General features: G+C 41.8%; 1 protein-coding gene across 1 annotated transcript in view; it reads left to right on the top strand.

The window, feature by feature from the left end:
• Window positions 1-22,850, top strand: part of LOC142217740 (putative ATP-dependent RNA helicase DDX60) — a 99,154-nt gene that overhangs the window by 54,640 nt on the left and 21,664 nt on the right. Inside the window, exons 20-26 of the mRNA XM_075286111.1 lie at window positions 4,192-4,307; window positions 4,430-4,563; window positions 5,888-5,997; window positions 9,513-9,617; window positions 10,268-10,396; window positions 11,786-11,907; window positions 13,982-14,125. Of these exons, the coding sequence (XP_075142212.1) occupies window positions 4,192-4,307; window positions 4,430-4,563; window positions 5,888-5,997; window positions 9,513-9,617; window positions 10,268-10,396; window positions 11,786-11,907; window positions 13,982-14,125 (860 nt within the window). The remainder of the gene's footprint in view (window positions 1-4,191; window positions 4,308-4,429; window positions 4,564-5,887; window positions 5,998-9,512; window positions 9,618-10,267; window positions 10,397-11,785; window positions 11,908-13,981; window positions 14,126-22,850) is intronic.

The following is a 22,850-nucleotide window of genomic DNA, read 5'->3' as shown; positions in this document are numbered from 1 at the left end:
TAACTTTATATTTTATTCTATAATGAATAGGCAGCCAATGTAACGACTGGCACAGACCAGAGGCATCGCTGTAGCGTCTAGCCAGATAGATGAGCCTGGCCGCTGCATTCAGAATAGATTGTAGAGGGGAGAGTTTAGGAAGCGGAAGACCGATTAGTAAGGAGTTACAGTAGTCAAGGCGAGAATAAATCAGAGAGACAATAAGTGTCTTTAGTTTATCTCTGGTAAGGAAAGGGCGAAATCTGGAGATGTTTTTGAGGTGGAGGTGACATGAGAGTGCAAGTGATTCAATGTTGGGAGTGAAGGAAAGGTCTGCGTCAAACATGACCCCGAGGCAGCGGGCATGGCAGACTACAATGGATATATCAGGGACAGATCTATTAGATGGTGGAAACAGTAGTAGTTCAGTCTTAGAGAGATTTAGTTTCAGATAGAGCGAAAACTTGATATTTGAGACAGCAGAAAGACAGTCGCTGGTGTTCTGTATTAGTGCAGGGGTGATGTCATGGGAAGATGTGTATAATTGGGTGTCATCAGCATAAAGATGGTACCTAAAGCCAAATCTGGTGATGGTTTGTCCAATGAAGTAAATAAATTAAGATAGTGGCTGGAAAAAAAAACAGTATCTTTTTTCTAATCTGCAAATTCAAAAATTAAGACTTCAACTGTAACGCATTTTGCCACAGCTGCCTAGTGTCTACCACTGCCACCACTCAGGCAAACATGTAGTGCAGCCTAGTCCATCATATTTTGCCCTGTTACACATGTTGCCACAGCTGCCTATTTCCCACCACCACTGCCACCACACAGGCAGACTTGTCCTGTGGCCTGGTCCATCATATTATGCCCTGCCGCATGGCCACACATGTTGCCACAGCTGCCTAGTGCCTGTCACCACTGCTACCACTCAGGGAAACATGTCCAAAAAACCCCAATCTTGATTTCACGTCTTCTCCCATCACTTATTTTTGGTGCCTTTTTTTTTTTTTATTAGCCATTTCTGCGTCACCTTTTAAATGGCTTACAGCCACAAATTTGTCCCTCGCCTAACAATAAGCCCCTGTAGCACTCGCAAGCCATCAAAATGGGCAAATTTTTCTTCCAAACCATTGCTTTATGCATTACTAGCCTTTGCCCGTGACTTCGTCTGCAGGTTGTTGGAGTCGATGATCTGCCTATATTCAGCAAATTGCTGCCGTTGATGGTTTGCGTGCTCCGGTGTTTCGGGGGCTCTTAAGCTGTCCTGTCGCTGAACGCGTTCCTCACGCTGTGCCCAGGATTGTTCCGGCATCTCAGCAGCTTGCTGGGATGCCATATAATGAGCGTGTTGTTGGCGTTGATGATCTGCCTGCTCCGGTTTTTTGGTAACTCTCAAGCTGGCCTGTTGCCGAACTTGTTCCTTGCACTGTGCTCATGATTGTTGCGGCATCTCAGCAGCTTGCTGGGACACCATATAAAGAGTGTGTTATTGGCGTTGATGATCTGTCTGCTCCAGCGTTTCAGCAGCTCTCAAGTTGGCCTGGCACTGAAATTGTTCTTCACACCGTGCCTGTGATTGTTCCAGCATATCAGTAGCTCGCTGTGACGCCATATAATGAGTGTGTTGTTGGAGTTGATGATCCCCCTCAGCTCCGCTTGACGAGAACTCAGTGACTTCTGGTTACCTTCATAGCTCTCGTTGTTTGCGACAAATTAGATTTTCTTTTTCCCGGCATGTTTAAAATTGACAAACTCCCAGTTTGGATAAAAGGTGTTTGCCCATGTCAGTTTGTCTGCACTGCCTGGAGCAGATCAGATAATATGCAAATGTGTGTACACAGTCCACTGAGGGTTAGCATGTGTTTACACATAGAGATAACAGACCTGGGACCTGAGATAAGGCTACTGCTGCAGGAGCAGTGTAATATAGTATGTGAACATAAATTCATAACAGACATGAAGCCATGTCATTTACCAGGATAAAAAGTAGCCTATGTTTTAATCGAGGTTACAAACTATCTATATGCCAAATTTAATTCAAATCTGTTCAGTCGTTTTTGTGCGATTGAGGAACAAACACACAAACATCCAAACACACAAACTTTATATTAGTAGGATTAGTAGGATAACCGCTGTGTGTATATGAAACCACAAGCACACACATATTTCCCTAATAAATGGAGCTTTTTAGACGTTAAAGGTGTGACAGCCAGTGTCAGTGCAGTATATGGATTGAACTCTGATTCTGTATCCTCTGCTTACATTTTGTTTTTCCACAGACATACATGTCATTTCACTTTGACATAACTTCGGCTATGTTTTCCTAAGAGATATAGAAATTGGATATAGAGGTTTCTAGGAGCCCTACAAGTTTTCTACATTATATTTTAATCCAATTTAAAGTGTGTTTAGAACTGAACTTGTACCAAACTGGGAATCTGAGCCATTGAACCCCAAAACAAAACGAATCTTGAGAGGTTCACCCATCTCTAACCATAATAAATCAGCTGGTTTTGGTACAGTGTTGGCCAAAAGTATTGGCACCCCTGAAATTCTGTCAGATAATACTTATTTTCTTCCAGAAAATGATTGCAAGCGCAAACTCTTTGGTATTAATATCTTCATTTATTTTGCTTGCAATGAAAAAACACAAAAGAGAATGAAAAAAAAGTCAAATCATTGATCATTTTACACAAAACTCCAAAAATGGGCCGGACAAAAGTATTGGCCCCCTCAGCCTAATACTTGGTAGCACAACCTTTAGACAAAATAACTGCGAGCAACCGCTTCCGGTAACCATCAATGAGTTTCTTACAATGCTCTGCTGGAATTTTAGACCATTTTTCTTTGACAAACTGCTCCAGGTCCCTGAGATGTGAAGGGGGCCTTCTCCAAACTGCCATCAAGAGATCTCTCCACAGGTGTTCTATGGGATTCAGGTCTGGACTCATTGCTGGCCACTTTAGAAGTCTCCAGTGCTTTCTCTCAAACCATTTTCTAGTGCTTTTTGAAGTGTGTTTTGGGTCATTGTCCTGCTGGAAGACCCATGACCTCTTTTTCACAGCTTTATCACACTGGGCCCTACATTATGCTGCAAAATTTGTTGGTAGTCTTCAGACTTCATAATGCCATGCACACAGTCAAGCAGTCCAGTGCAAGAGGCAGCAAAGCAACCCCAAAACATCAGGGAACCTCCGCCATGTTTGACTGTTCTTTTCTTTGAAGGCCTCTTTTTTTCCCCTGTAAACTCTATGTTGATGCCTTTTCCCAAAAAGCTCTACTTTTGTCTCATCTGACCAGAGAACATTTTACTTCTCAAGTCCTCAGACAGTTCTTTGGTCTTCTTTCTTTTCTCCATGCTCAATGTGGTACACACAAGGACACAGGACAGAGGTTGAGTCAATGTTAATACATTTCAACTGGCTGCAAGTGTGATTTAGTTATTGCCACCACCTGTTAGGTGCCTCAGGTATGTAACAGTTGCTGTTAATTAAACAAATTAGAGAGGCATCACATTATTTTTCAAACAGTGCCAATACTTTTGTCCCCCCCCCATTTTAAATGTTTGGTGTGGAATTATATCCAATTTGGCTTTTTGACAATTCTTTTTGTGGTTTTCCATTGAAGACAAATTAAATGATGATAATACCAAAGAATTTTTGATTGCAATCATTTTCTGGAAGAAAATTAGTATTATCTGACAGAATTGCAGGGGTGCCAATACTTTTGGCCAACACTGTATCTGGTGAGATCAGTTTGAGCATTAGTAATTTCAATATCTATTGTAGCTGTAGATCAAGTTCTGCAACCATCAATGTAGCGGTGCTAATCCAAATTTCTGCAATTGGTTAAACTTCTGCAGCGTGATATTGTATCATAGGAGGCAACAAACAATGAGAAATCAGAGAAAAAATGTTTTCCAATTACTTTTCATTGTATGTTTTATATATTCTGTGATAGTACAGCAGCAATTTAACCAATTTCAGAAGTTTGGTTTAGCTCTGTTACATCTGTTTGTATAAAGCCCTATCCACTGTAAAGAGGGCTGTGGCAACCCATGCACTAAAATTTTCTGAAATTTTTCAATTAGTTAATTACCAGCTGAAGAAAATTTTTTACATATTTAACATGATGTAGTTAATCAATTTATATTGGTCTGTACACAATAACACCAAAAGATCTAAATACTCAAAATCTGAATTTTACTGCAAGGTGCATTGCTTAGGAGGAGAAATCGGAGCAGAAATCTGGGACCACTTACTATCCATGATTCGTTGTCCATTCCTGGCTTTGTCTGCAACCATCAGTAATCCAGAACACTTGACTGAGTATGTCCTGTACAATTCTGTACTATGCATATAACATTAAAAACCTTGACTTACTATACATACTATTAGTGCATACAGGACTCACTGAATTATTTTTTCTATTGTTCCTTTATGCTATTCAGTTGGCTACAATCAGTCAAGAGATATTGGCAACACACTGATGAAAGAGAGTTATGTCATATATCAGAACCACTCAAAAAGGGAGCAAGGAAGAAAACAACAAAGATGGAGAGAAGGTCTTACAATGTTCGACTAGGTAACTAAATGCAAGAATGTGCATGATCATTAAGTCCATTTAGAATGAACCTGTCAGCCTATCCAACAAACTCTATGTAAAACCAGATAACCAATACTTGCGCTCTGTTGGTTTAGAGTCTTGAGAAGCCATAGTCTTACCAAGGTTTTACAAACAAGTATTCCACTCTACAATTAAACATTCACATACTGTATAAAACTGTGGAGATTTTCTATTACTAGGATTTGCCAACTCTTCACATTCAGTAAGGTTTTGACTTCTAGGATTCCACCGTACTATTACGGCGGCTGTCGGGAAGGGGTTAAAGCGTTTCTGCATTTCGGGTATAATTGACTTGCTATGATTTTCAAAAACATGGGTGATCTTGAAAACGCAGCTTTTTCACAATAGATTTTTTTTTCTGCAATTTGTGTATGGGATTAGCCAAAATCCCATTCACTTTGCAGGTATTGTAAAACTCAATGTTTTTGCAATGTGAGGCTTCGGCCTCAAACCTGCAGCATTGGTTTGGTTCAGATTTCATCTGCAAATGTCAACCTTTGCATTTCCACTATGGCCAAAATGCTGTGGTTTTGCAAGGTGGGGCTTTAGTCATAAAGTGTAAAGTGTTTTTTTTTTTTTTTTTTTTACAACAGATTGAAGAAATAAATAGAAGCATCAGTTCAATCTTTATAATGTTCCATATTTAGTTTTAAGTATATTCTTTGTATAATGAATTTTAATTAGAGATGAGCGAGTAGTACTCGATCTAGTAGGTATTCGATCGAATACTATGGTATTTGAAATACTCGTACTCGATCGAGTATCACTCGCTATTCGAATGTAAAAGTTCGATGCAGAACCAGCATTGATTGGCCGAATGCTATACAGTCAGCCAATCAACGCTGGTTCTTCTCCTACCTTTAGAAATCTTCTCCGTGCAGCTTCCCCGCGGCGTCTTCCAGCTCTGAATTCACTCTGCCAGGCATCGGGCCTGGGCAGAGCCGACTGTGCATGTCCGTTTGTAGTGCGGGCATGCGCAGTCGGCTCTGCCAGGCCCGATGCCTGGCAGAGTGAATTCAGAGCCGGAAGATGCTGTGGGGACGCTGCACGGAGAAGACTTCTCAGAGGATCCAGCCTGACCCTCACTCGTGGACTTGGTAAGTATAATTTGATCGAATGTTGCCTACCCCTGAAACGAGAATTTTACCCCCATAGACTATAATAGGGTTCGATATTCGATTCGAGTAGTCGAATATTGAGGGGCTACTCGAGACGAATATCGAACCTCGAACATTTTACTGTTCGCTCATCTCTAATTTTAATCAATATTGTGTTTTTATAGTCCAGTACGGTCAGCGATACAATGATCTGGAAAAGCATATATGTTCTGTGAAAGACTCCGACATTCATTTTGAACATTACCATCCATGTGCATCCTTGACAATAGATCATGTAAGTATATAGTCACTAATTCTGACAAGTCCTTTTTCTATTCACCTAAATGGAATGTATTTGAATAGAAGAGTTCAGATTCAATATTTTGCATTAAAAATGCCAATAAGATCAATTGCCATTTGTAATCTGTGTCAGATTTTAAAATATTGCATTTATATTTCCTTTATGATTTTATATGTTGAAATACTGACTTCTCAATACCGAGTACTTATCTATCTCACAAGATTCACTGAAGGGAGAATTATCCCAAAAAAGTACCATAGATAAATATAAAACTTCACCTTTATTATTTGCAGATAAAAAAACAAAAAAAAGGTAAAAACAAATCTCCGGCAAACTAGGCAGTGGAATCGCCAAATATTCAGCCCTTCACTCAGAAATCCTACCTCCCTATAAAATGCAAAGTATGTCCGGAGTATATTGGAACTGAATTTTGAATGATGTCAACCTCTAAAACCCAATTTATGATGCAAAGAGTGGGAGTATCCACTTCCTCCCTGAGGATACTGGCCTAACGCCACACCAACAGGGAGGGATAGCGGGAGGGACCGCTGTTTGTGGAGCGGTCCTGCCGGCGGTCAGTGCATCGTACCGCCAGACACCTGCACTATCGTGTGGCTTTTGCCACTTGTTTGCAACATTATTCCATACTATATACCCCTGAGGAGTCTCGTATGAGACGAAACGCGTAGGGTTAAGTTGCAGCAGTTATATGTATGTCTGGGAGCTATGGACTGAATCCTCTATACCCAGTGGTGTAGTTTTTCCGCTATCCCTCCCTGTTGGTGTGGCGTTAAGCCAGTATCCTCAGGGAGGAAGTGGATACTCCCACTCTTTGCATCATAAATTGGGTTTTGGAGGTTGACATCATTCAAAATTCAGTTCCAATATACTCTGGACATACTTTGCATTTTATAGGGAGGTAGGATTTCTGAGTGAAGGGCTGAATAGGTGAATGAAAGCTATATTTACTCGCCCATATTGGTCCTACCCCCCTAGGGATTCGGCACAAAAGTCTAGTGCACACCCACTAAATATCTGGCGATTCCACTGCCTGGTTTGCCAGAGATTTGTTTTTACCTTTTTTTTGTTTTTTTATCTGCAAATAATAAAGGTGAAGTTTTATATTTATCTATGGTACTTTTTTGGGATAATTCTCCCTTCAGTGAATCTTATATGTTGAAATAAAATAATGTAAATTAAATTTTTATAGTTACTAGAGATGAGAGAGTATTATTTGATTGAATACCTCCCTTTGCATAGTTATTGGTGTACTCGGTCAAATACCACACAGTAAAAATTTGATGCCCCTCCCACCTTCCCTGGCACTTTTTTTTTACACCAAAAACTATGCAGGGGAGGTATTCGATCAAATATACTCGCTCATCTCTAATAGTTACTAAATATTTCTTTTGTCCAGTTTAATGACACCCTACTGTAGGGATAGGCCATAATATGTGATTGATAGGGTCTAACCCTCTGGAGACCCACAATTACTACAATGCTATGCCTGGATAAACACACAATTTGTTATGCCAATTCAACACTAATCCTAAGAATAGGCTATAAAAGTGTCTGAAATACACCTATAGCCCAGGGCCCCACATAGCATAAACCGTGAAAAAAATGTAGCGTTTTACAGTCACAGCAATGTGGATAGGATTCTAGTGAATCCCATGCCCACTTTACAGTAAAATACCCAGTGCGGAAATGCAACGATTTCCAAAACCTTCGCGATTTTAGAAATTACTTTATTTTAATTGTACCTATGGAAATGCCGGCGGTTTCCCTATAGATATAATTGAAGCAGAGAAAACCTCTGCAAACTTTCTGTACAAAGTGCTGCAGAAAGAATCGCCACTTGGGTTGTAAGCAGCGCCGCACTTCCCATGAGGCGACCTGAAGCGAGCGCTTCAGGCGGCGTTATGCCAGGGCCTCAGGGAGGGCGGCATTTTTGGTTACCTAAGCCGGCGGGTGGAGGGGGCGGCTTTCTGTAGTTCACCTCGGGCGGCGAAAGGGGCAGGTTCGCCCCTGGTTGTAAGCCACATGCTCTCCGCGGTGAAACCGTTTTTTTTAACTGAACACAAAGTCCTGCATGTCCGACTTTGCGTCCAGTTAAAAAAAAACAAAACGGTTTCGCCACAGAGAGCACAAAATGCTCACCGGCGCTTATGGCTGGACACTTTTCAAACCCATTTAAATGAATGGGTTTGAAAAATGGCTTCAGGTTTCCGTCTCCTGTCCAGTTTTGGGCAGGAAATGGAAACCTGAAAAATGGAGACCCGGACACAGATGTGAACTAGCCCTTAGCTGAAAAGGGCTTTATGCTGAAGACTAGCATTTTGACTTTACCCTTACAGGTGATTCTTCTCCTGCTCTGGCTCCACTTTCTGCTCTAGATAACCATCCCTGACTGCAGGATGTCACTCAAGAAATGGGGGCAGAGCTGGGCGGCACTTAGGGACAAAGCAAGAGTGAAGCCCCAGCACCCAGCAGGAGTTTTTTTTCTGCTAAGAGGCAGAGCTGGAAGCATAGCTGATCCAGGCATACTCCCAAAGTATGTTATTCTAATTTGCACATCAGGAAAAATGTGATTTTTGAGCAAAAGAAGGCAAGATTCACAAGAATAAAGGTTCATTTGAAACTTTACCACTGATACTCTGTTGGATTCTTGCCTTTCAGGACACTTATCCCCAATACCCAGGGATCTCTAGATAGTTGTGGGATCCTGGGGTTAGATCCTCGGCGACTGGTCACTCATCCCACTCAACTCATGTCCTATAGATGTTAGGGAATTGCCAATAGAGCAATTCCCAGAAAATACAGGAATTGGCTGATACCAAAGATCAATACAACAGCTACATAAATCTTACACTGCACTGTTAGAGAGGTCTAATGTTCTTCAACAGAGCCTTGCACAAAGCTGGTTGGTCTTATGGTGAATTAACGCCAAGCTTATCGCCCCAGAAGCTTATCGTCAGGAATAGATGCTCTGAAATCTGAAATTAAACCAATACTCAGAATGCAGGTCAAATCAGGAGAGCAGAATCAAAAAAGTGTATTCAGGTCAAGGTCAATCCCAGAGTTTACAGTCAAAGCCAAAATCAGAACACAAGGGTATATCTGGAAAACAAGCCAAGGTCAGTATAACAGAAAACCAAACAGGTATGCACAGAGCACAAGCGCCTATCTAGAATGAATGAGTGAATTTATGGCAAGCAAATGAGGCATTGAGAACAGACCTTAAAAATCCCTTCTAAACTGCAGGTTGGTTCAGTGTAACAGCTCTGATAGCCGAAGAAAGATTCATGTGTTAAGCATGAAAACCTTAAAGTAACAGTAGCAGAGGGAGAGTCTTAAGAAAGGATAGGGGATAAATGTCCTTAACAGCAAAACCGCTTAAATTAGAAATGTCTTAACATTAAACAATAAATTGCTACCATGAAATTAAAAGACAATTACTATGCAAGTACAAGTGATGAATATTAATATTTATGCTCTTTAAAAATTAGATGAAGAACTATGGTATTCCAAAGGATCTTTCATTCTCTCCTAAGGAAAGCATACAACTGTATGACTGCATGGTAAATGCATGGCCAAAAATGCCAAATTTAAAGGTAGGATTCCATTTATTGTAGAGTTATTATAGAGTTATTAAGCTGTGTGATAAATTGGAATGCATCTCCCCCTCCCCCCCAACTTTTGGATGATAGAAAGAGGGACAAAATCAAATTTGTGTATGATAAGCCACACTTTTAACCCTGTCCATGTCCTTTTTAACCCAACTCAATCTCACCCAGTTCCTTTGTGTCCTCATACAGTATAATTTTCCTTTACTGACTACCACACAATATAATTCCCTCTTAGTGCCCACATATGCTATCATTCCTCCTTGTACTCCCTACATAATATAATGCCCCTCTATGGCCCAACATGGTATACATATAACATAACAGTGTAATATATATGGTATATATTGTTATAAAAAATGTTATAAATGAAAGAAATCTTACAGTGGCCCAGTTCACATCTGCGTTGTGGTTTCCACTTGCAGCACTTTTCTCTTTACATGATTTGTAAATGTCTTTAAATATTCCTTGCCTACCATTAACCATATTACTTGTATACTTATGTTCACCTGTTTCTGTAATGATTTGCATATATAGTAACATGAAAGCAATATATTTTAATATGAGAAAAAAACTGTACAGAATATTTTAACTGTCTGCATTTTTTTCTTAAATCTTATTATCTTGTTAACTTAAAGGCATTAGATCCTGAAGAGAATATACATACAAAGGACAAAATCATAATAACAAAACATGACACATCTGAGTATGAAGCAGCTCTGAAACAAGAATTTGTTGATTGGGTTCAAAAAGGATATACTAATAAGGTAATATATTGAAGTATTAAATTATCTATATAACAAAATAAAAACTTAATACAACTACACAATGTTATTGATGTTTGCCCCCTAGTAGCCAGGAAAGGACTACATTAGAATACAGTGCTGAAAAAGTTAATGCTGTCTATTGTATAAAGGTGTTAGAACAGACTGTGTCATAGCATACGCAGGATGTGCCGCCAGAGAAAGAGGATTTGTGATTAGAGATGAGCGAGTAGTATTCGATCGAATACTACGGTATTTGAAATATTCGTACTCGATCGAATACTACTAGCTATTCACAGTAAATATTCGATTCAGAACCAGCGTTGATTGGCCGAATGCTATACAATGGCCAATCAACGCTGGTCAGTGCATTCCTATGAGAAAAAGTAAGCTACCTCATAACCGCAAGCTGTCAGCTCTCATAGGAATGAATTGACCAAAGTTGATTGGCCAGTGTACAGCATTCAGCCAATCAACGCTGGTTCTGCCGAACACTCGTCTGTGAGGAGGCGGAGTCTAAGATCAGACCACAGCAGTCTCCATTGTGGTCCAATCTTAGACTCTACCTCCTCACAGACGAGCCTCCAGCAGAACCAGCGTTGATTGGCCGAATGCTGTACACTGGCCAATCAACGCTGGTCAATGCATTCCAAAGACAAAAAAGTCAGCTCCCTCGTAACAGCAAGCTGTCAACTCTCCCGACTAGCATGGATGAGCCTGCTGCAGAACCAGCGTTGATTTGCCGCAGGCTCGTCTTTGCTAGTTGGGAGAGCTGGCAGTTTGCGGTTACGAGGGAGCTTACTTTTTATCAGCGCAACTGCGAGCGCTGTGCAGTTAAAGCGCACGGATCCCATAGACTATAATAGGATCCGTGCGTTTTAACTGCACAGTGCTCCTCCTAAACACTCTCCTCTTGCTACTTATGGACTTGGTGACTCTCCTTTAGTCGAATAGTGGTTTCCCCTGAAATGAGCATTTTTTCCCATAGACTATAATGGGATTCGCTATTCGATCGAGTAGTTGAATATTGAGGCTCTACTCGAAACGAATATCGAATCTCGAATATTTCGCTGTTCGCTCATCTCTATTAAATACCCACATTTTGCCACAAGCAGTATCCTTGTAGGACTTTACACTTTGCTATAATGCTCCTATTTAAGGGGTCACACAATAACGTGCAGATTTTATGTGGGTTGTACATGCTGATTTCTTAAAAAATAGTGTAAAAACAGTCCATAGGTTTCGTGTGGTATTGCAGTTCAGTCCCATTCACTTTAATGGCACTGAGCAGCAATAACAGACAAATCCTGCAGACATGTAATCCTAACATTCACATTAGGTTCTGTATTTATATATCCATACATTAATAAATAATTGTATATTGTTTTCAAGGTTACAAAGGTGCTGGAAAGTTTTAACCCTAACAGACCATCTGAGGTAGATTGCTACAGATATTTTCCTTTGCTTGTGGAAAAGCTAGAAAAGATTAATAAACTTCCAGCTCTTTTCTTTGCGTAAGTTCTCTTTTATGATTTGAAAAAAATCTAAAGATAATATCAGAACTGAATTAAAGGAGCTATCCATTTTCTAATATCGATGGCTTATCCTCAGCATAGGACATTAATATTAAATCTACAAGGGCATGACACTTGGGACCTTAAAAGCATGGCTCCTCATGGACTTCAACAGGACAGTGCTGCAGTACTTAAAGCCACTGCTGCACCTTGTATGGCAAGTATAAACAGAACAGCTGATCTGCCAGGGCCCGGGGTAGACCCTCGCAGATTTAATATCGATTACCCATTCTGAGGATAGCCCATCAATATTAGAAAGTGGATAACTCTTTCATACTTTCAAACTATATTCTGTTATTTTTACATATACTGTGTTTATGATTTGAGTAGTGCAAATGGTATAAGACCTGGTTCACATCTGCCTTCGGTACTCTCTTCAGGGATCCTGCGGACATGCTTGTGCACCTCCGAACGGAATACTGAACGCATTAAAAAGAGGTGAGCAATGAAAGCCCGCGGACCCCATATACTATAATGGGGTCCATGTGTTTTCCCCGCGGTGTCTGCATGAGTCATGCGGAGAGGAAAATAGTTCTTGAAGCACTTTTCTCTCTGCATGACTCGTGCAGACACTGAGCGGAAAACACACGGACCCCATTATAGTATATGGAGTCCGTGTGCTTTCATTACTCACCTCTTTTTAATATGTTCAGTATTCCATTCGGGGGGGGGTCCCCGAATGGAATACCAAACACAGATGTGAACCACGCCTAAGGTTGAAAAATGCGTTTTTGTTGGTGCAGATTTTGATACACAGGTCAGAGAGCATGCAAAGTAAAAACATAAATAAAAGTTAATGAGGGGAATTTTTAAAGTCAGTTTTGCTACAGTTTGCATTGGTGTAATTTGTACCAAATTTATCAAACATTGCACCCTGTTTAATAAATTTGCCACATCTTTAAGTCTAATGATTTTCTCCTGTCCCACTTTCTATGTCACACCTCTGCTGGAGCAATGAAACTGGTTGAAAATTCACATTTTCATAAATTTATGACTAAGTTTCATAAATTTAGGAATCAAGAGGCGTAACCAGCCCACGACAATGTTCTCACCTACTTTTCCAATCTTTAGGCCTTCAAAATGCTAATATAAACTTTTAGATTAAAAAAAAGTTATATAAAATTTTTCAAAAAAGCGATTGACTTTTTGAAATCCGAGTTCTAAAGTACAGTGTCTTATAAATAACCGAACAGGGTCATCTCCAGGTACCAGGTTTCTATGTCCTTTTGTCAGCTGTAATGTATATCTAAAACTCTGTTAAGAGAGGAGAGGAATAGGGTTGAGCGATCGGGATCTGAAAAGATCGGATTCTGATCGGCGATCGAGTAAATTTCACGATTGCGATCATAATTCCGATCCTGATCCAGCGGGATCAAGGTCAGAGGTTATCTCAAGATCGGCTCAACCCCAAAAGTGATAGAGAAGCGTTGACTAGCAATCGGGATTGGAAAGATCGAATCCCGTTCGGCGATCGTGCAAATTTCATGATTGCGATCGGGATAGGCTGGAAAATGATCGGAAATCGGATTTTAAAATCGATCCTGAAATCTCAAGATCGGCTCAACCCTAGAGAGGAGCACCTTATTGGAAAAGATCTGATCCCATTCGGCAATCGAGCAAATTTCATGATTGCGATCGGCTGGAAAATGATCGGAAATCGGATTTTAAAATCGATCCTGAAATCTCAAGATCAGCTCAACCTTAGAGAGGAGCACCTTATAAAAATATTACAAAAAATGAATATGTGTCAGTATCTGATTTTAATTTGTAATAAATAAAGTAGACGATACATTCCCTTCAATGCTCCTTTTACTAAGATTTCACTAAAAAAAAGGATAAGGAAATTATGATGTTACGTAACACAACATTGTCCAGTAGGAAAACATTTTATAATGTCTCTGTCAAATCAGATCTCTGTTTAGAATGAGGTAAACAAAAAGCACTAAATGTATTGTTGAACTAATTACATAAATTTATGAGTACACTCTTGACTTCCAATATAATATTTCTTTAGATTTAAACAGAATACAGTGGAATGTTTAGCAACATTGTTGTATATTCATCTCAATAAAAAGAGGGATAAGAAACGGACTGAAGAGGAGACGAAAAATATCCAAAAACTACAAGCAAAAGCAGAAAAATTAGGAAAAATGATTCAGTAAGTCGTGTTAAAATTATTATATCATAGAGTGCTTGTACAATATTATGCATCTGAGAAACTACAGAGATAAAACATATAACCATCATTACCCTGCCCCAATTGACCTTCCACTCCTGGATACAAGGGTCCATTCACACAGAGGAAAATGGTGAGGAATTTGGTGTGGAATTTCAGCGCTGAAAAAAAAGCCTCCCATTGACTTCAATGGGTTCCTTTTTTTGAAGCCTCCCATTGACTTCAATGGGTTCCTTATTCTGAAACCTCCCATTGACTTCAAAGGGTTCCTTTTTCTGTTAGCATTTTATATCACTTATACAGTATATACTGTAGGGGCAACTGGAAGGACATCAACCTGTGGAGGCATACCATGTCAGGGCCACTGTCCGCTTTCTTATCACGCCTTCTGGGAATGATTGACATGTCCCTCAAAGTCCCCTCATTTCCTGAAATCATGAAGGAGATGTCAATTACACTAAGGAGTCATGATTAGCAAGAAAACAGTTGTGACTAGTCTGAAACTGCTCCCTGCCCACCATGAGCAGGTAGGTAAATTTGTATATGACTCTTTATGTTTTCAAAAATGTGGAATTTCGCAACAGAATGATTAGAGAAGGGCAACAATGCGAAGGGAATTACTTTATCCTGCACATGATGGGGCCAAACCAACTGAGGTTATCTTTAAAAGGGGGCTGATGAGGCAGCACAGTTTATAAAGTAGCACTATAATGGTTTGGGGCTACTCTTTATAAGGGAATACTATTGTTTATAAGGGGGCTATAACTGATAAGAAGGCACTCTTACTGATATTGGGGTATTGTTACTAAAAGTCAAATAGTTTTGGGGTTAAAGTGGTCAGTATACCACTTTATAAATTCTGTGAAGGGTGCATTTTCCAAAATGGGGCCACTTTTTGAGGGTTGTATTTGTACTTTAGGGGCTCTGCCAATGTGACATGGCACCTGAAAACTATTCCATCAAAATATTCCCTCCAAGCCAAATAGTGCTTACCCCTTGTAAAAAAAAAAATTAAAAAATTGAGGGTAAATTGATGTCCTATTGTAAAAAAGACATTTTCATGTCCTAATGTTAATGGGGTTGGCCACTTTCAAACCAATATTGACAAACAAATGTACAATAAAAAGATATACAATTTTCCAATATACTTTCTGTATCAATTCCTCACAGTTTTCTAGATCTCTGCTTGCTGTCATTCATTCTGTTACTTCTAGTGGATAAAAGTCTGACCATGGTCATGTGATTTACACAGGTGCCGCTCGTTATAGTCACAGCGCAATAATCAGACATCTGCCTGGTAATCAGTTGTGCACCTGTGTACTCATCACATGACCATGGACCGTAAGTCACATGATCATGGTCAGAGTTTTATCCACTAGAAGTAACAGAATGAATGACAACAAGCCGAAATCTACATTTGTACATTTGTTTGTCAATATTGGTCTGAAAGTGGCCAACCCCTTTAATAAAGTCTGTGAAACAGCTGTGGGGTTAAAATGCTCACTATACCCCTTGATAAATATCTTGAGGGATGTTGTTCCCATAATGGGGTCACTTTTGGGTCTTTTTTTCCTTGTACTAGCACCTGAAAACAATTCCAGCAAAATCTGCTTTTTGAATGCATGTGGAGTATTTCCATGCTCAGAAGAAATTGCATAACAAATTGATGGATGAATTTTCATCTTTAACCCTTTGTAAGGGTGCATTCACACTACGGAACGCCAGCGTGTATCACAGCCGTACACGCCGGCGTTACAGCAGGGCTGCCGGACACTTCCCATTCATTTCTATGGGAGCCAGCATGCGAGCGCTCCCCATAAGAAATGAATGGAAAAAAGCAGTCCATCTTTAGAAAGGTTGGGAAATTTTCTTGTGAATTAAAAAATCTGAATTGTAAGCTTTCTACTAAACTAAACGATGATTAAAAGATGATGAAAACAAAAACAGATACTGTAGATAATATTTACAAATTTGGGTGGTATGACTATCTGTTTAAAAAAAGAGTATTTCACATTTTGAAAATTGCAAATTTAAAAAAAATTTCACCAAATTTCCAATTTTTGTCATAAATAAATGCTAAAAAAAAATAATCAATCACAGCTTTCCATTAACATGATGTACAATATGAGATGAAAAACAATCTCAGAATCACTTGGGTAATTTAAGGAAAAATATCTTTGTACCATGTTAGCCAGTGGATATGAAATATAAAAAGTTTTTTTGAGGCGTCTTCAGTAGTTGATACCTTTTATTAATGGTTAACTATAAATGATGACATATTGCAAGCTTTTGGGATAACTAAAACGATCCCTTCATCAGGCTGGTATAACACGATATCTGAAGGCAAGCATAGTTATACAGGAATAGAGTGTTTGGTGCAAAATTGATGGAAAGCAGAGCATGCAAATAAACAGTTCAAAAAAACATATATATCAGTTCACAGGAAAGTTCTCTGGGTTTATGGTTCCTTTGATCAGTCACGTGGTGTCTATTTGTAAACAACAACCGACATACGATTAGAGAACAGAGAATTGACCTCCCTGTGCCAAAACATTTCTGAAATCAAAATCATAATATCATCAATGATATGAAGATCCTGGTTTTAAGAGGAAAATTCAAAAGCAGAAAACTTAGGAGGATATGAGAATATAAACTCATGATGACCTTTGATACACTGCAAAGGGGGCTAAACCAGTCACAGGGTTTTATGACGTTTTACAACAACTAGACACCATGTGACTGATCAAAGGAACCATAAAACCAGAGAACTTTCCTGTGAACTGATATATGTTTTTTTTTTAACTGTTTATTTGCATGTTCTGTTTTCCATCTATTTTGCATCTAACACTCTATTCCTGTATAAATATGCCTGCCTTCAGATATTGTGTTATACCAGCCTGATGAAGGGATCGTTTTAGTTATCCCGAAAGCTCGCAATATGTCATCATTTTTAGTTAGCCATTAATAAAAGGTATCAACTACTGAAGACTCCTCAAAAAATTTTTTGGGGTAAGTTAAAGCATCTGAAAGTTATTACCACAAAGTGACATATGTCCATGACCAGCCCTCAGTGACGACGATGACGAGACACAGTTGCCATCAGGGCAGCCTGTTGCCATCATCGGTGTGCAAGAGAAGGAGGAGGAGGAATTGGAAGAGGAGGTGGTGGACGATGAGAACACTGACCCGGCCTGGACAGGGGGGATGTCAAGCGGGGAGAGCAGTGTAGATGTGGAGGGAAGTACAGCACCAAAGAGCATGTCCAGAGGCAGAGGACAGCTTCTTCACCGAAGCCAGGCCACAGCCAGCAGGGCCCAAAATGTTCCTCTTCTAGCCAGCCTAGAAAAACTCCCACATCTGAAAAGAGCTACCTTATGACCACTGCCATACACCATCATTTGGAAGGCAAGCACTGGGCTCAGTGGCAGAGAGCAAATGCAGGACAATCGTCGTCGTTGCCGCCACTGCCTCTCTCACTGTTGCCAGTGCTGGCGCTGCAGTCCAGACCACCAGCCAGGAAACCTCCACATCTGCCTTCACCACTTTGGAGACTTCTCCCTCATCCTCTCTTTTTACTGCCTCAGCTCCTTCTCCTGCCTTAGCTCCTTCTCCCTCACCATCATGCACCTCTTCACAGCAACCTACCATCTCCCAGACTTTTGAGCGCAGGCAAAAATACAGCGCTACCCACCCCCATGCACAAGCCTTAAATGCACACATCTCCAAACTCCTGGCCCAGGAGATGTTGCCATTCTGGCTTGTAGAAACTCAGGCCTTCCGTGACCTGATGGCAAGTTCGGCACCTTGCTATGCCATCCCTAGTCAGCACTACTTCTCCCGCTGTGCCGTCCCCGCCTTGCACCAGCATGTGTCATCCAACATCAGGCGGGCCCTAAGTTCCACGATTTGCACAAAGTTCCACTTAACCACCGACACATGGACAAGTGCATGCGAACAGGGACGCTACATTTCACTGACGGCACACTGGGTGAATGTAGTTGAGGATGGGACCAGGTCACAAAGTGGGGTGGTCTACCTAATTTCCCCGCCCAACATTCCTGGCAGGGGCTCTGAACCACCACCCTCCTCCTCCGCCTCCACCATCACATCGACCCCAGCTACCTGCTGTAAACGCTGCAACACTGGCATGGGGAGATGTCAGCAGGCCGTGCGGAAGCTCATAAACTTAGGGGACAAACAGCACACTGCCTCCGAGGTGAGGAATGCCCTCCTCGATGAGACATTAACATAGTTTTTGCCGCTGCACCTGGGCCCAGACATGGTCGTGTGTGATAACGGCTGGAACCTGGTAGCGGCTCTCGAGCTTGCCAATCTCCAACACATTCCATGCCTGGCCCACGTGTTCAATTTAGTGGTGCAACGGTTTTTAAAAACGTACCCCAATTTACCCGAGCTACTGGTGAAAGTGTGGCGCTTGTGCGCCCTTTTTCGCAAGTCTACAGTAGCCGCTGCTAGCCTCCAAAGCCACCAGCAATGCCTCCATCTGCCAGAACACCGGCTGATGTGTGACGTCCCCACACGCTGGAATTCGACATACCACATGTTGAGTAGTGTGTGTGAGCAACAGAGACCCTTGATGGAGTACCATCTCCAAAACCCAAGGGTTCCTCAGAGAAAGGTAGAGCGGAGGGCCAGTCGCGTCAGTGATTGCCACAAGCAACTGGTGCAGAATATGATGGAGAGGTTTCCATCAACTGTCGTTGGTGGAAGAGAGGAGAGTTCCTCCAACAGGCTAACAACTGCCATCCGGTCCACACTCGGCAGGGGCACACTCTCCAAGGTCCGAGACACGTTAATGGCACCCACTCGCCAAAGTATCGCCACTGAGGGGCCTAGTGTCACCAGAAGGGACAAGTATAGGCGCATGTTGCGGGAGTACCTGGCCGACCCCAGCCCTGTCCTCTCCGATCCCTTTGCACCCTATACTTATTGGGTCTCCAAGTTGGATTTGTTGCTGGAACTTGCGCTGTATGCAATGGAGGTCCTTTCCTGCCCTGCCGCCAGCGTGCATTCAGAAAGGATCTTTAGCGCAGCCGGTGGCATGATTACGGATAAGCGCAGCCGGCTGTCAGCTGATCGTGCTGACCGGCTGACACTGATCAAAATGAACAGCCACTGGATAGACCCATCATTTTCATGTCCACCTGTGTCAAGCACCCCGACATGAAGTTTCATGTGTGTGCTCACCCTCTACAATTCCTTCTCCTGCACCATCAGCATTGCACAATTCTGCTCCTACTAGGCTCAATCCACCCTGATTCCCCCCAACTCTGCTGGTTAGAGTCTGAATCCACCCTGATTCCCCCCAACTCTGCTGGTTAGAGTCTGAATCCACCCTGATTCCCCCCAACTCTGCTGGTTAGAGTCTGAATCCACCCTGATTCCCCCCAACTCTGCTGGTTAGAGTCTCAATCCACCCTGATTTCCCCAAACTCTGCTGGTTAGAGGCTCAATTCACTCCAAGGGCCAAAAACACTGCTGTTTAAAAGCTCTACTCACTCCAAGGGCCAAAATCCCTGCTTTTTAAGGGCTCTACTCACGCCAAGGGCCAAAAACTCTGCTGGTGCAAGGCTCTACTCACTCCAAGAGCCCAAAACATTGCTTTTTAAGGGCCCTACTCACCACAAGGGCCAAAAACACTGTTGGTGCCAGGTTCTACTCACTCCAAGGGCCAAAAACTCTGCTGGTGCAAGGCTCTACTCACTCCAAGGGCCAAAATCACTGCTTTTTAAGGGCTCTACTCCCACCAAGGGCCAAAAACTCTGTTGGTGCAAGGCTCTACTCACTCTAAGGGCCAAAAACACTGCTTTTTAAGGGCTCTACTCACGCCAAGGGCCAAAAAACACTGCTGTTTAAAGGCTCTACTCACCCAAAGGACCAATAAATCTCTGCTGGTGCAAGGCTGAACTAAGTTAAAGGGCCTAAAACTCTGCAGGTATAAGGCTGAAGTCACCTGAAGGGCCCCAGTCTCTGCTGGTAGCTCAGCTTAAGGGCCTCTAACTTAATTTGGAAAGGCTCACGTTAAGGGCCAGAGAAGTGAATTTGGGAAGGTCTTACCACATCACAAAGACACACATACACACAAACACATCCACAATGACAGTTAAGGGTGGGTACTGTTGGATTTCCCTTTGCCTATTCCATCTGTGGTAGATGGGCAACGTGATTTAAAGGGGTGCTTGTTAATGTTTCTTTAGCTTAAAATTTGGGTTTCTGTCCATCCAATTGGGGAGGAAAGAATGTTTTAAGGTATTTTTGATAGAGGTTTTTTTGAGTGTGGAAAGTGTGCAGTTGACTGTGTGTAGTTGGCTGTGATGTTGGGGTAATACAGTGATTTGGGCTTGTTAGATGCCCCCAGGCATGCTTCCCCTGCTTTCCCAGTTGCATTCCAGAGGTGTTGGCATCATTTCCAATTGTAGGTTCCCCTGATACGAAGCATTTTTCCCCATAGACTATAATGGGGTTCGATATTCGTTCAAATAGTCGAATATTGTGTGGCTATTCGAATCGAATAACGAATATCGAATATTTTACTGTTCGCTCATCTCTAGTCTTTATGTTTTGTTTTCCTGAGTGGCTGGTTGTAAGCCTCTCATACAGTGAGGGAAGTTTTGTTTAGTTAGTGCTCAGACGAGCAGGTTTGTGTGTGTATTGTGTCTGAAGTTAAGACTGGATTTGCTTTCACCAGATGCTTTGTCTCTGTCTCTGACTGTTTTGGCCCACTCTGCTGCTTCTACAATGCTAATTTCCCATATACCCTGGGAGTTGCGCTCCTGATCTTTTAAGACCCTAGCAATGCCACTGTTTTTGGCAAGTCAACATTTAGGCCCCCCAGTCTTAAATTTGCCCAGAGCAAAACCTTCTCTGACAGGAATTCAAGTATATAGTTTGTTATAATATATTTTACTACTTTACAACTTTTTTTTATTTTCTTTCTATTGCCATAGTTTATCATCCACAACTCTTTTGAAAGAGATGCGTGGGGTCTTGTCTTTTTGTGGGTTAGGCTGTTGTTGGCACTGTTTTGAGGTACCGTATATAATCCAATATAAGCTGACCCGAATATAATCCGAGACCCCTAATTTTACCACAAAAAACTGGGAAAACTTATTGACTCGAGTTTAAGCTGAGGGGGGGGGGGGAAATCCACCATTACAGATAAAAAGTCTGGTCATGTGCATTGTAGATTAGTAACTCCATGGGGATCATAGTAATAGGAGTTAACCTCATCATGTCCTTCACATTAACCCCCTGTGTGCCTCACATAAGAGTTACTGATATGTGGGACATACGAAGGTAATAATTATGAAGAAACCTAATTAAAGACCTTCATTAGTACCTTCATGTGCCTCACATATTAGTAACCCTTATATGGGGCACACAGGGGTTAATATTAGGGACATGATGGGGTTAACTGTTAATGTGAGACACATGGAGTTACTGAAACTAAATTAATAACCCCAAATGCCTGACAGTAATAGGCAGAGTAACTAAAGGAAGGTACCTGTGTGTCACTTTACTGCAGCTTCCTCTCCACCATACAACAGACATCTTCCATAAGACACAATGAATCCTGGCCACTCATCTGCAGGGTAGATGCTAAATCCTAGTGTGCTAAAGGACCTCTGATGACGTCATGACCATGTTATCGGACTCTGGTGTGGGTGGAGCTACTAGGATTTAGACTCAACCTTATCTGCAGATGTTACATAACAGTGGCTACAGGACCTTTGATGACATCACAGTCACGAGACCTCATGACAAGCCAATCACAGAGCAGTAGCACTAAAGGACCTCCCCCTTCCAGGTCCTTCCAGTTTTCTGTGCTCCGTGGACCCTGACCTGTGTATAAGCCAAGGAGAGCTTTTTCAGCATGAAAAATGTGCTGAAAAAGTCGGTTTATACAGGTAGTCCTTGGGTTATGACGTTTCATGGTTACGACTAGAGATGAGCTAAAAAGTAAAGCTCCCTCGTAACAGAAAGCTGCCAGCACTCCCGACTAGCAAGGACGGCAAACCAACGCTGGTTCTGCAGCAGGCTCGTCCTTGCTCATCGGAAGAGAGTTGGCAGCTTGCTGTTACAATGGAGCTTACTTTTTCTCATAGGAATGAATTGACCAGCGTTGATTGGCCAGTGTACAGCATTCGGCCAATCAACGCTGATTCTGCCGGAGGCTCGTCTGTGGGGAGGCGGAGTCTAAGATCGGACCACAGCAGTCTCCATTGTGGTCCGATATTAGCCTCCAGGCCAGTGTTGATTGGCCAAATGCTGTACACTGGGCAATTAACGTTGGCCAATGCATTCCTATGAGAAAAAGTAAGCTCCCGCATAAACGCAAGCTGCCAGCTCTCCCTGTACAGTACAGCTCTCCCTGTACAGTATTTAGTGTGCAGCGGCTCGGAACCGAGGAAGACTGTACTGTATTGTATATGGTACAGACTTCCTCGGTTCCGAGCCGCTGCACACTAAATCACGTTGATCCGTTCCTACGCGGCATCGTATAGTATGTGTCCGACTTACGTCGAAATTTGGTTTACAACACCGCGTAAGAACGGATCAACGTCGTAAGTCGAGGACTACCTGTACTCGAGTATATACGGTGTATGGTAAGGTGACGCATGATGCAAGGTGACACCTATTGTGTGTGCTAAACACGTGGACAAAATTGTTGGTGCCCCTGGTTTAA

This window comes from Leptodactylus fuscus, chromosome 1 (genome assembly GCF_031893055.1).
Source record: "Leptodactylus fuscus isolate aLepFus1 chromosome 1, aLepFus1.hap2, whole genome shotgun sequence".
NCBI lineage: Eukaryota > Metazoa > Chordata > Amphibia > Anura > Leptodactylidae > Leptodactylus > Leptodactylus fuscus.
This window is presented reverse-complemented; position numbering and strand designations above follow the sequence as displayed.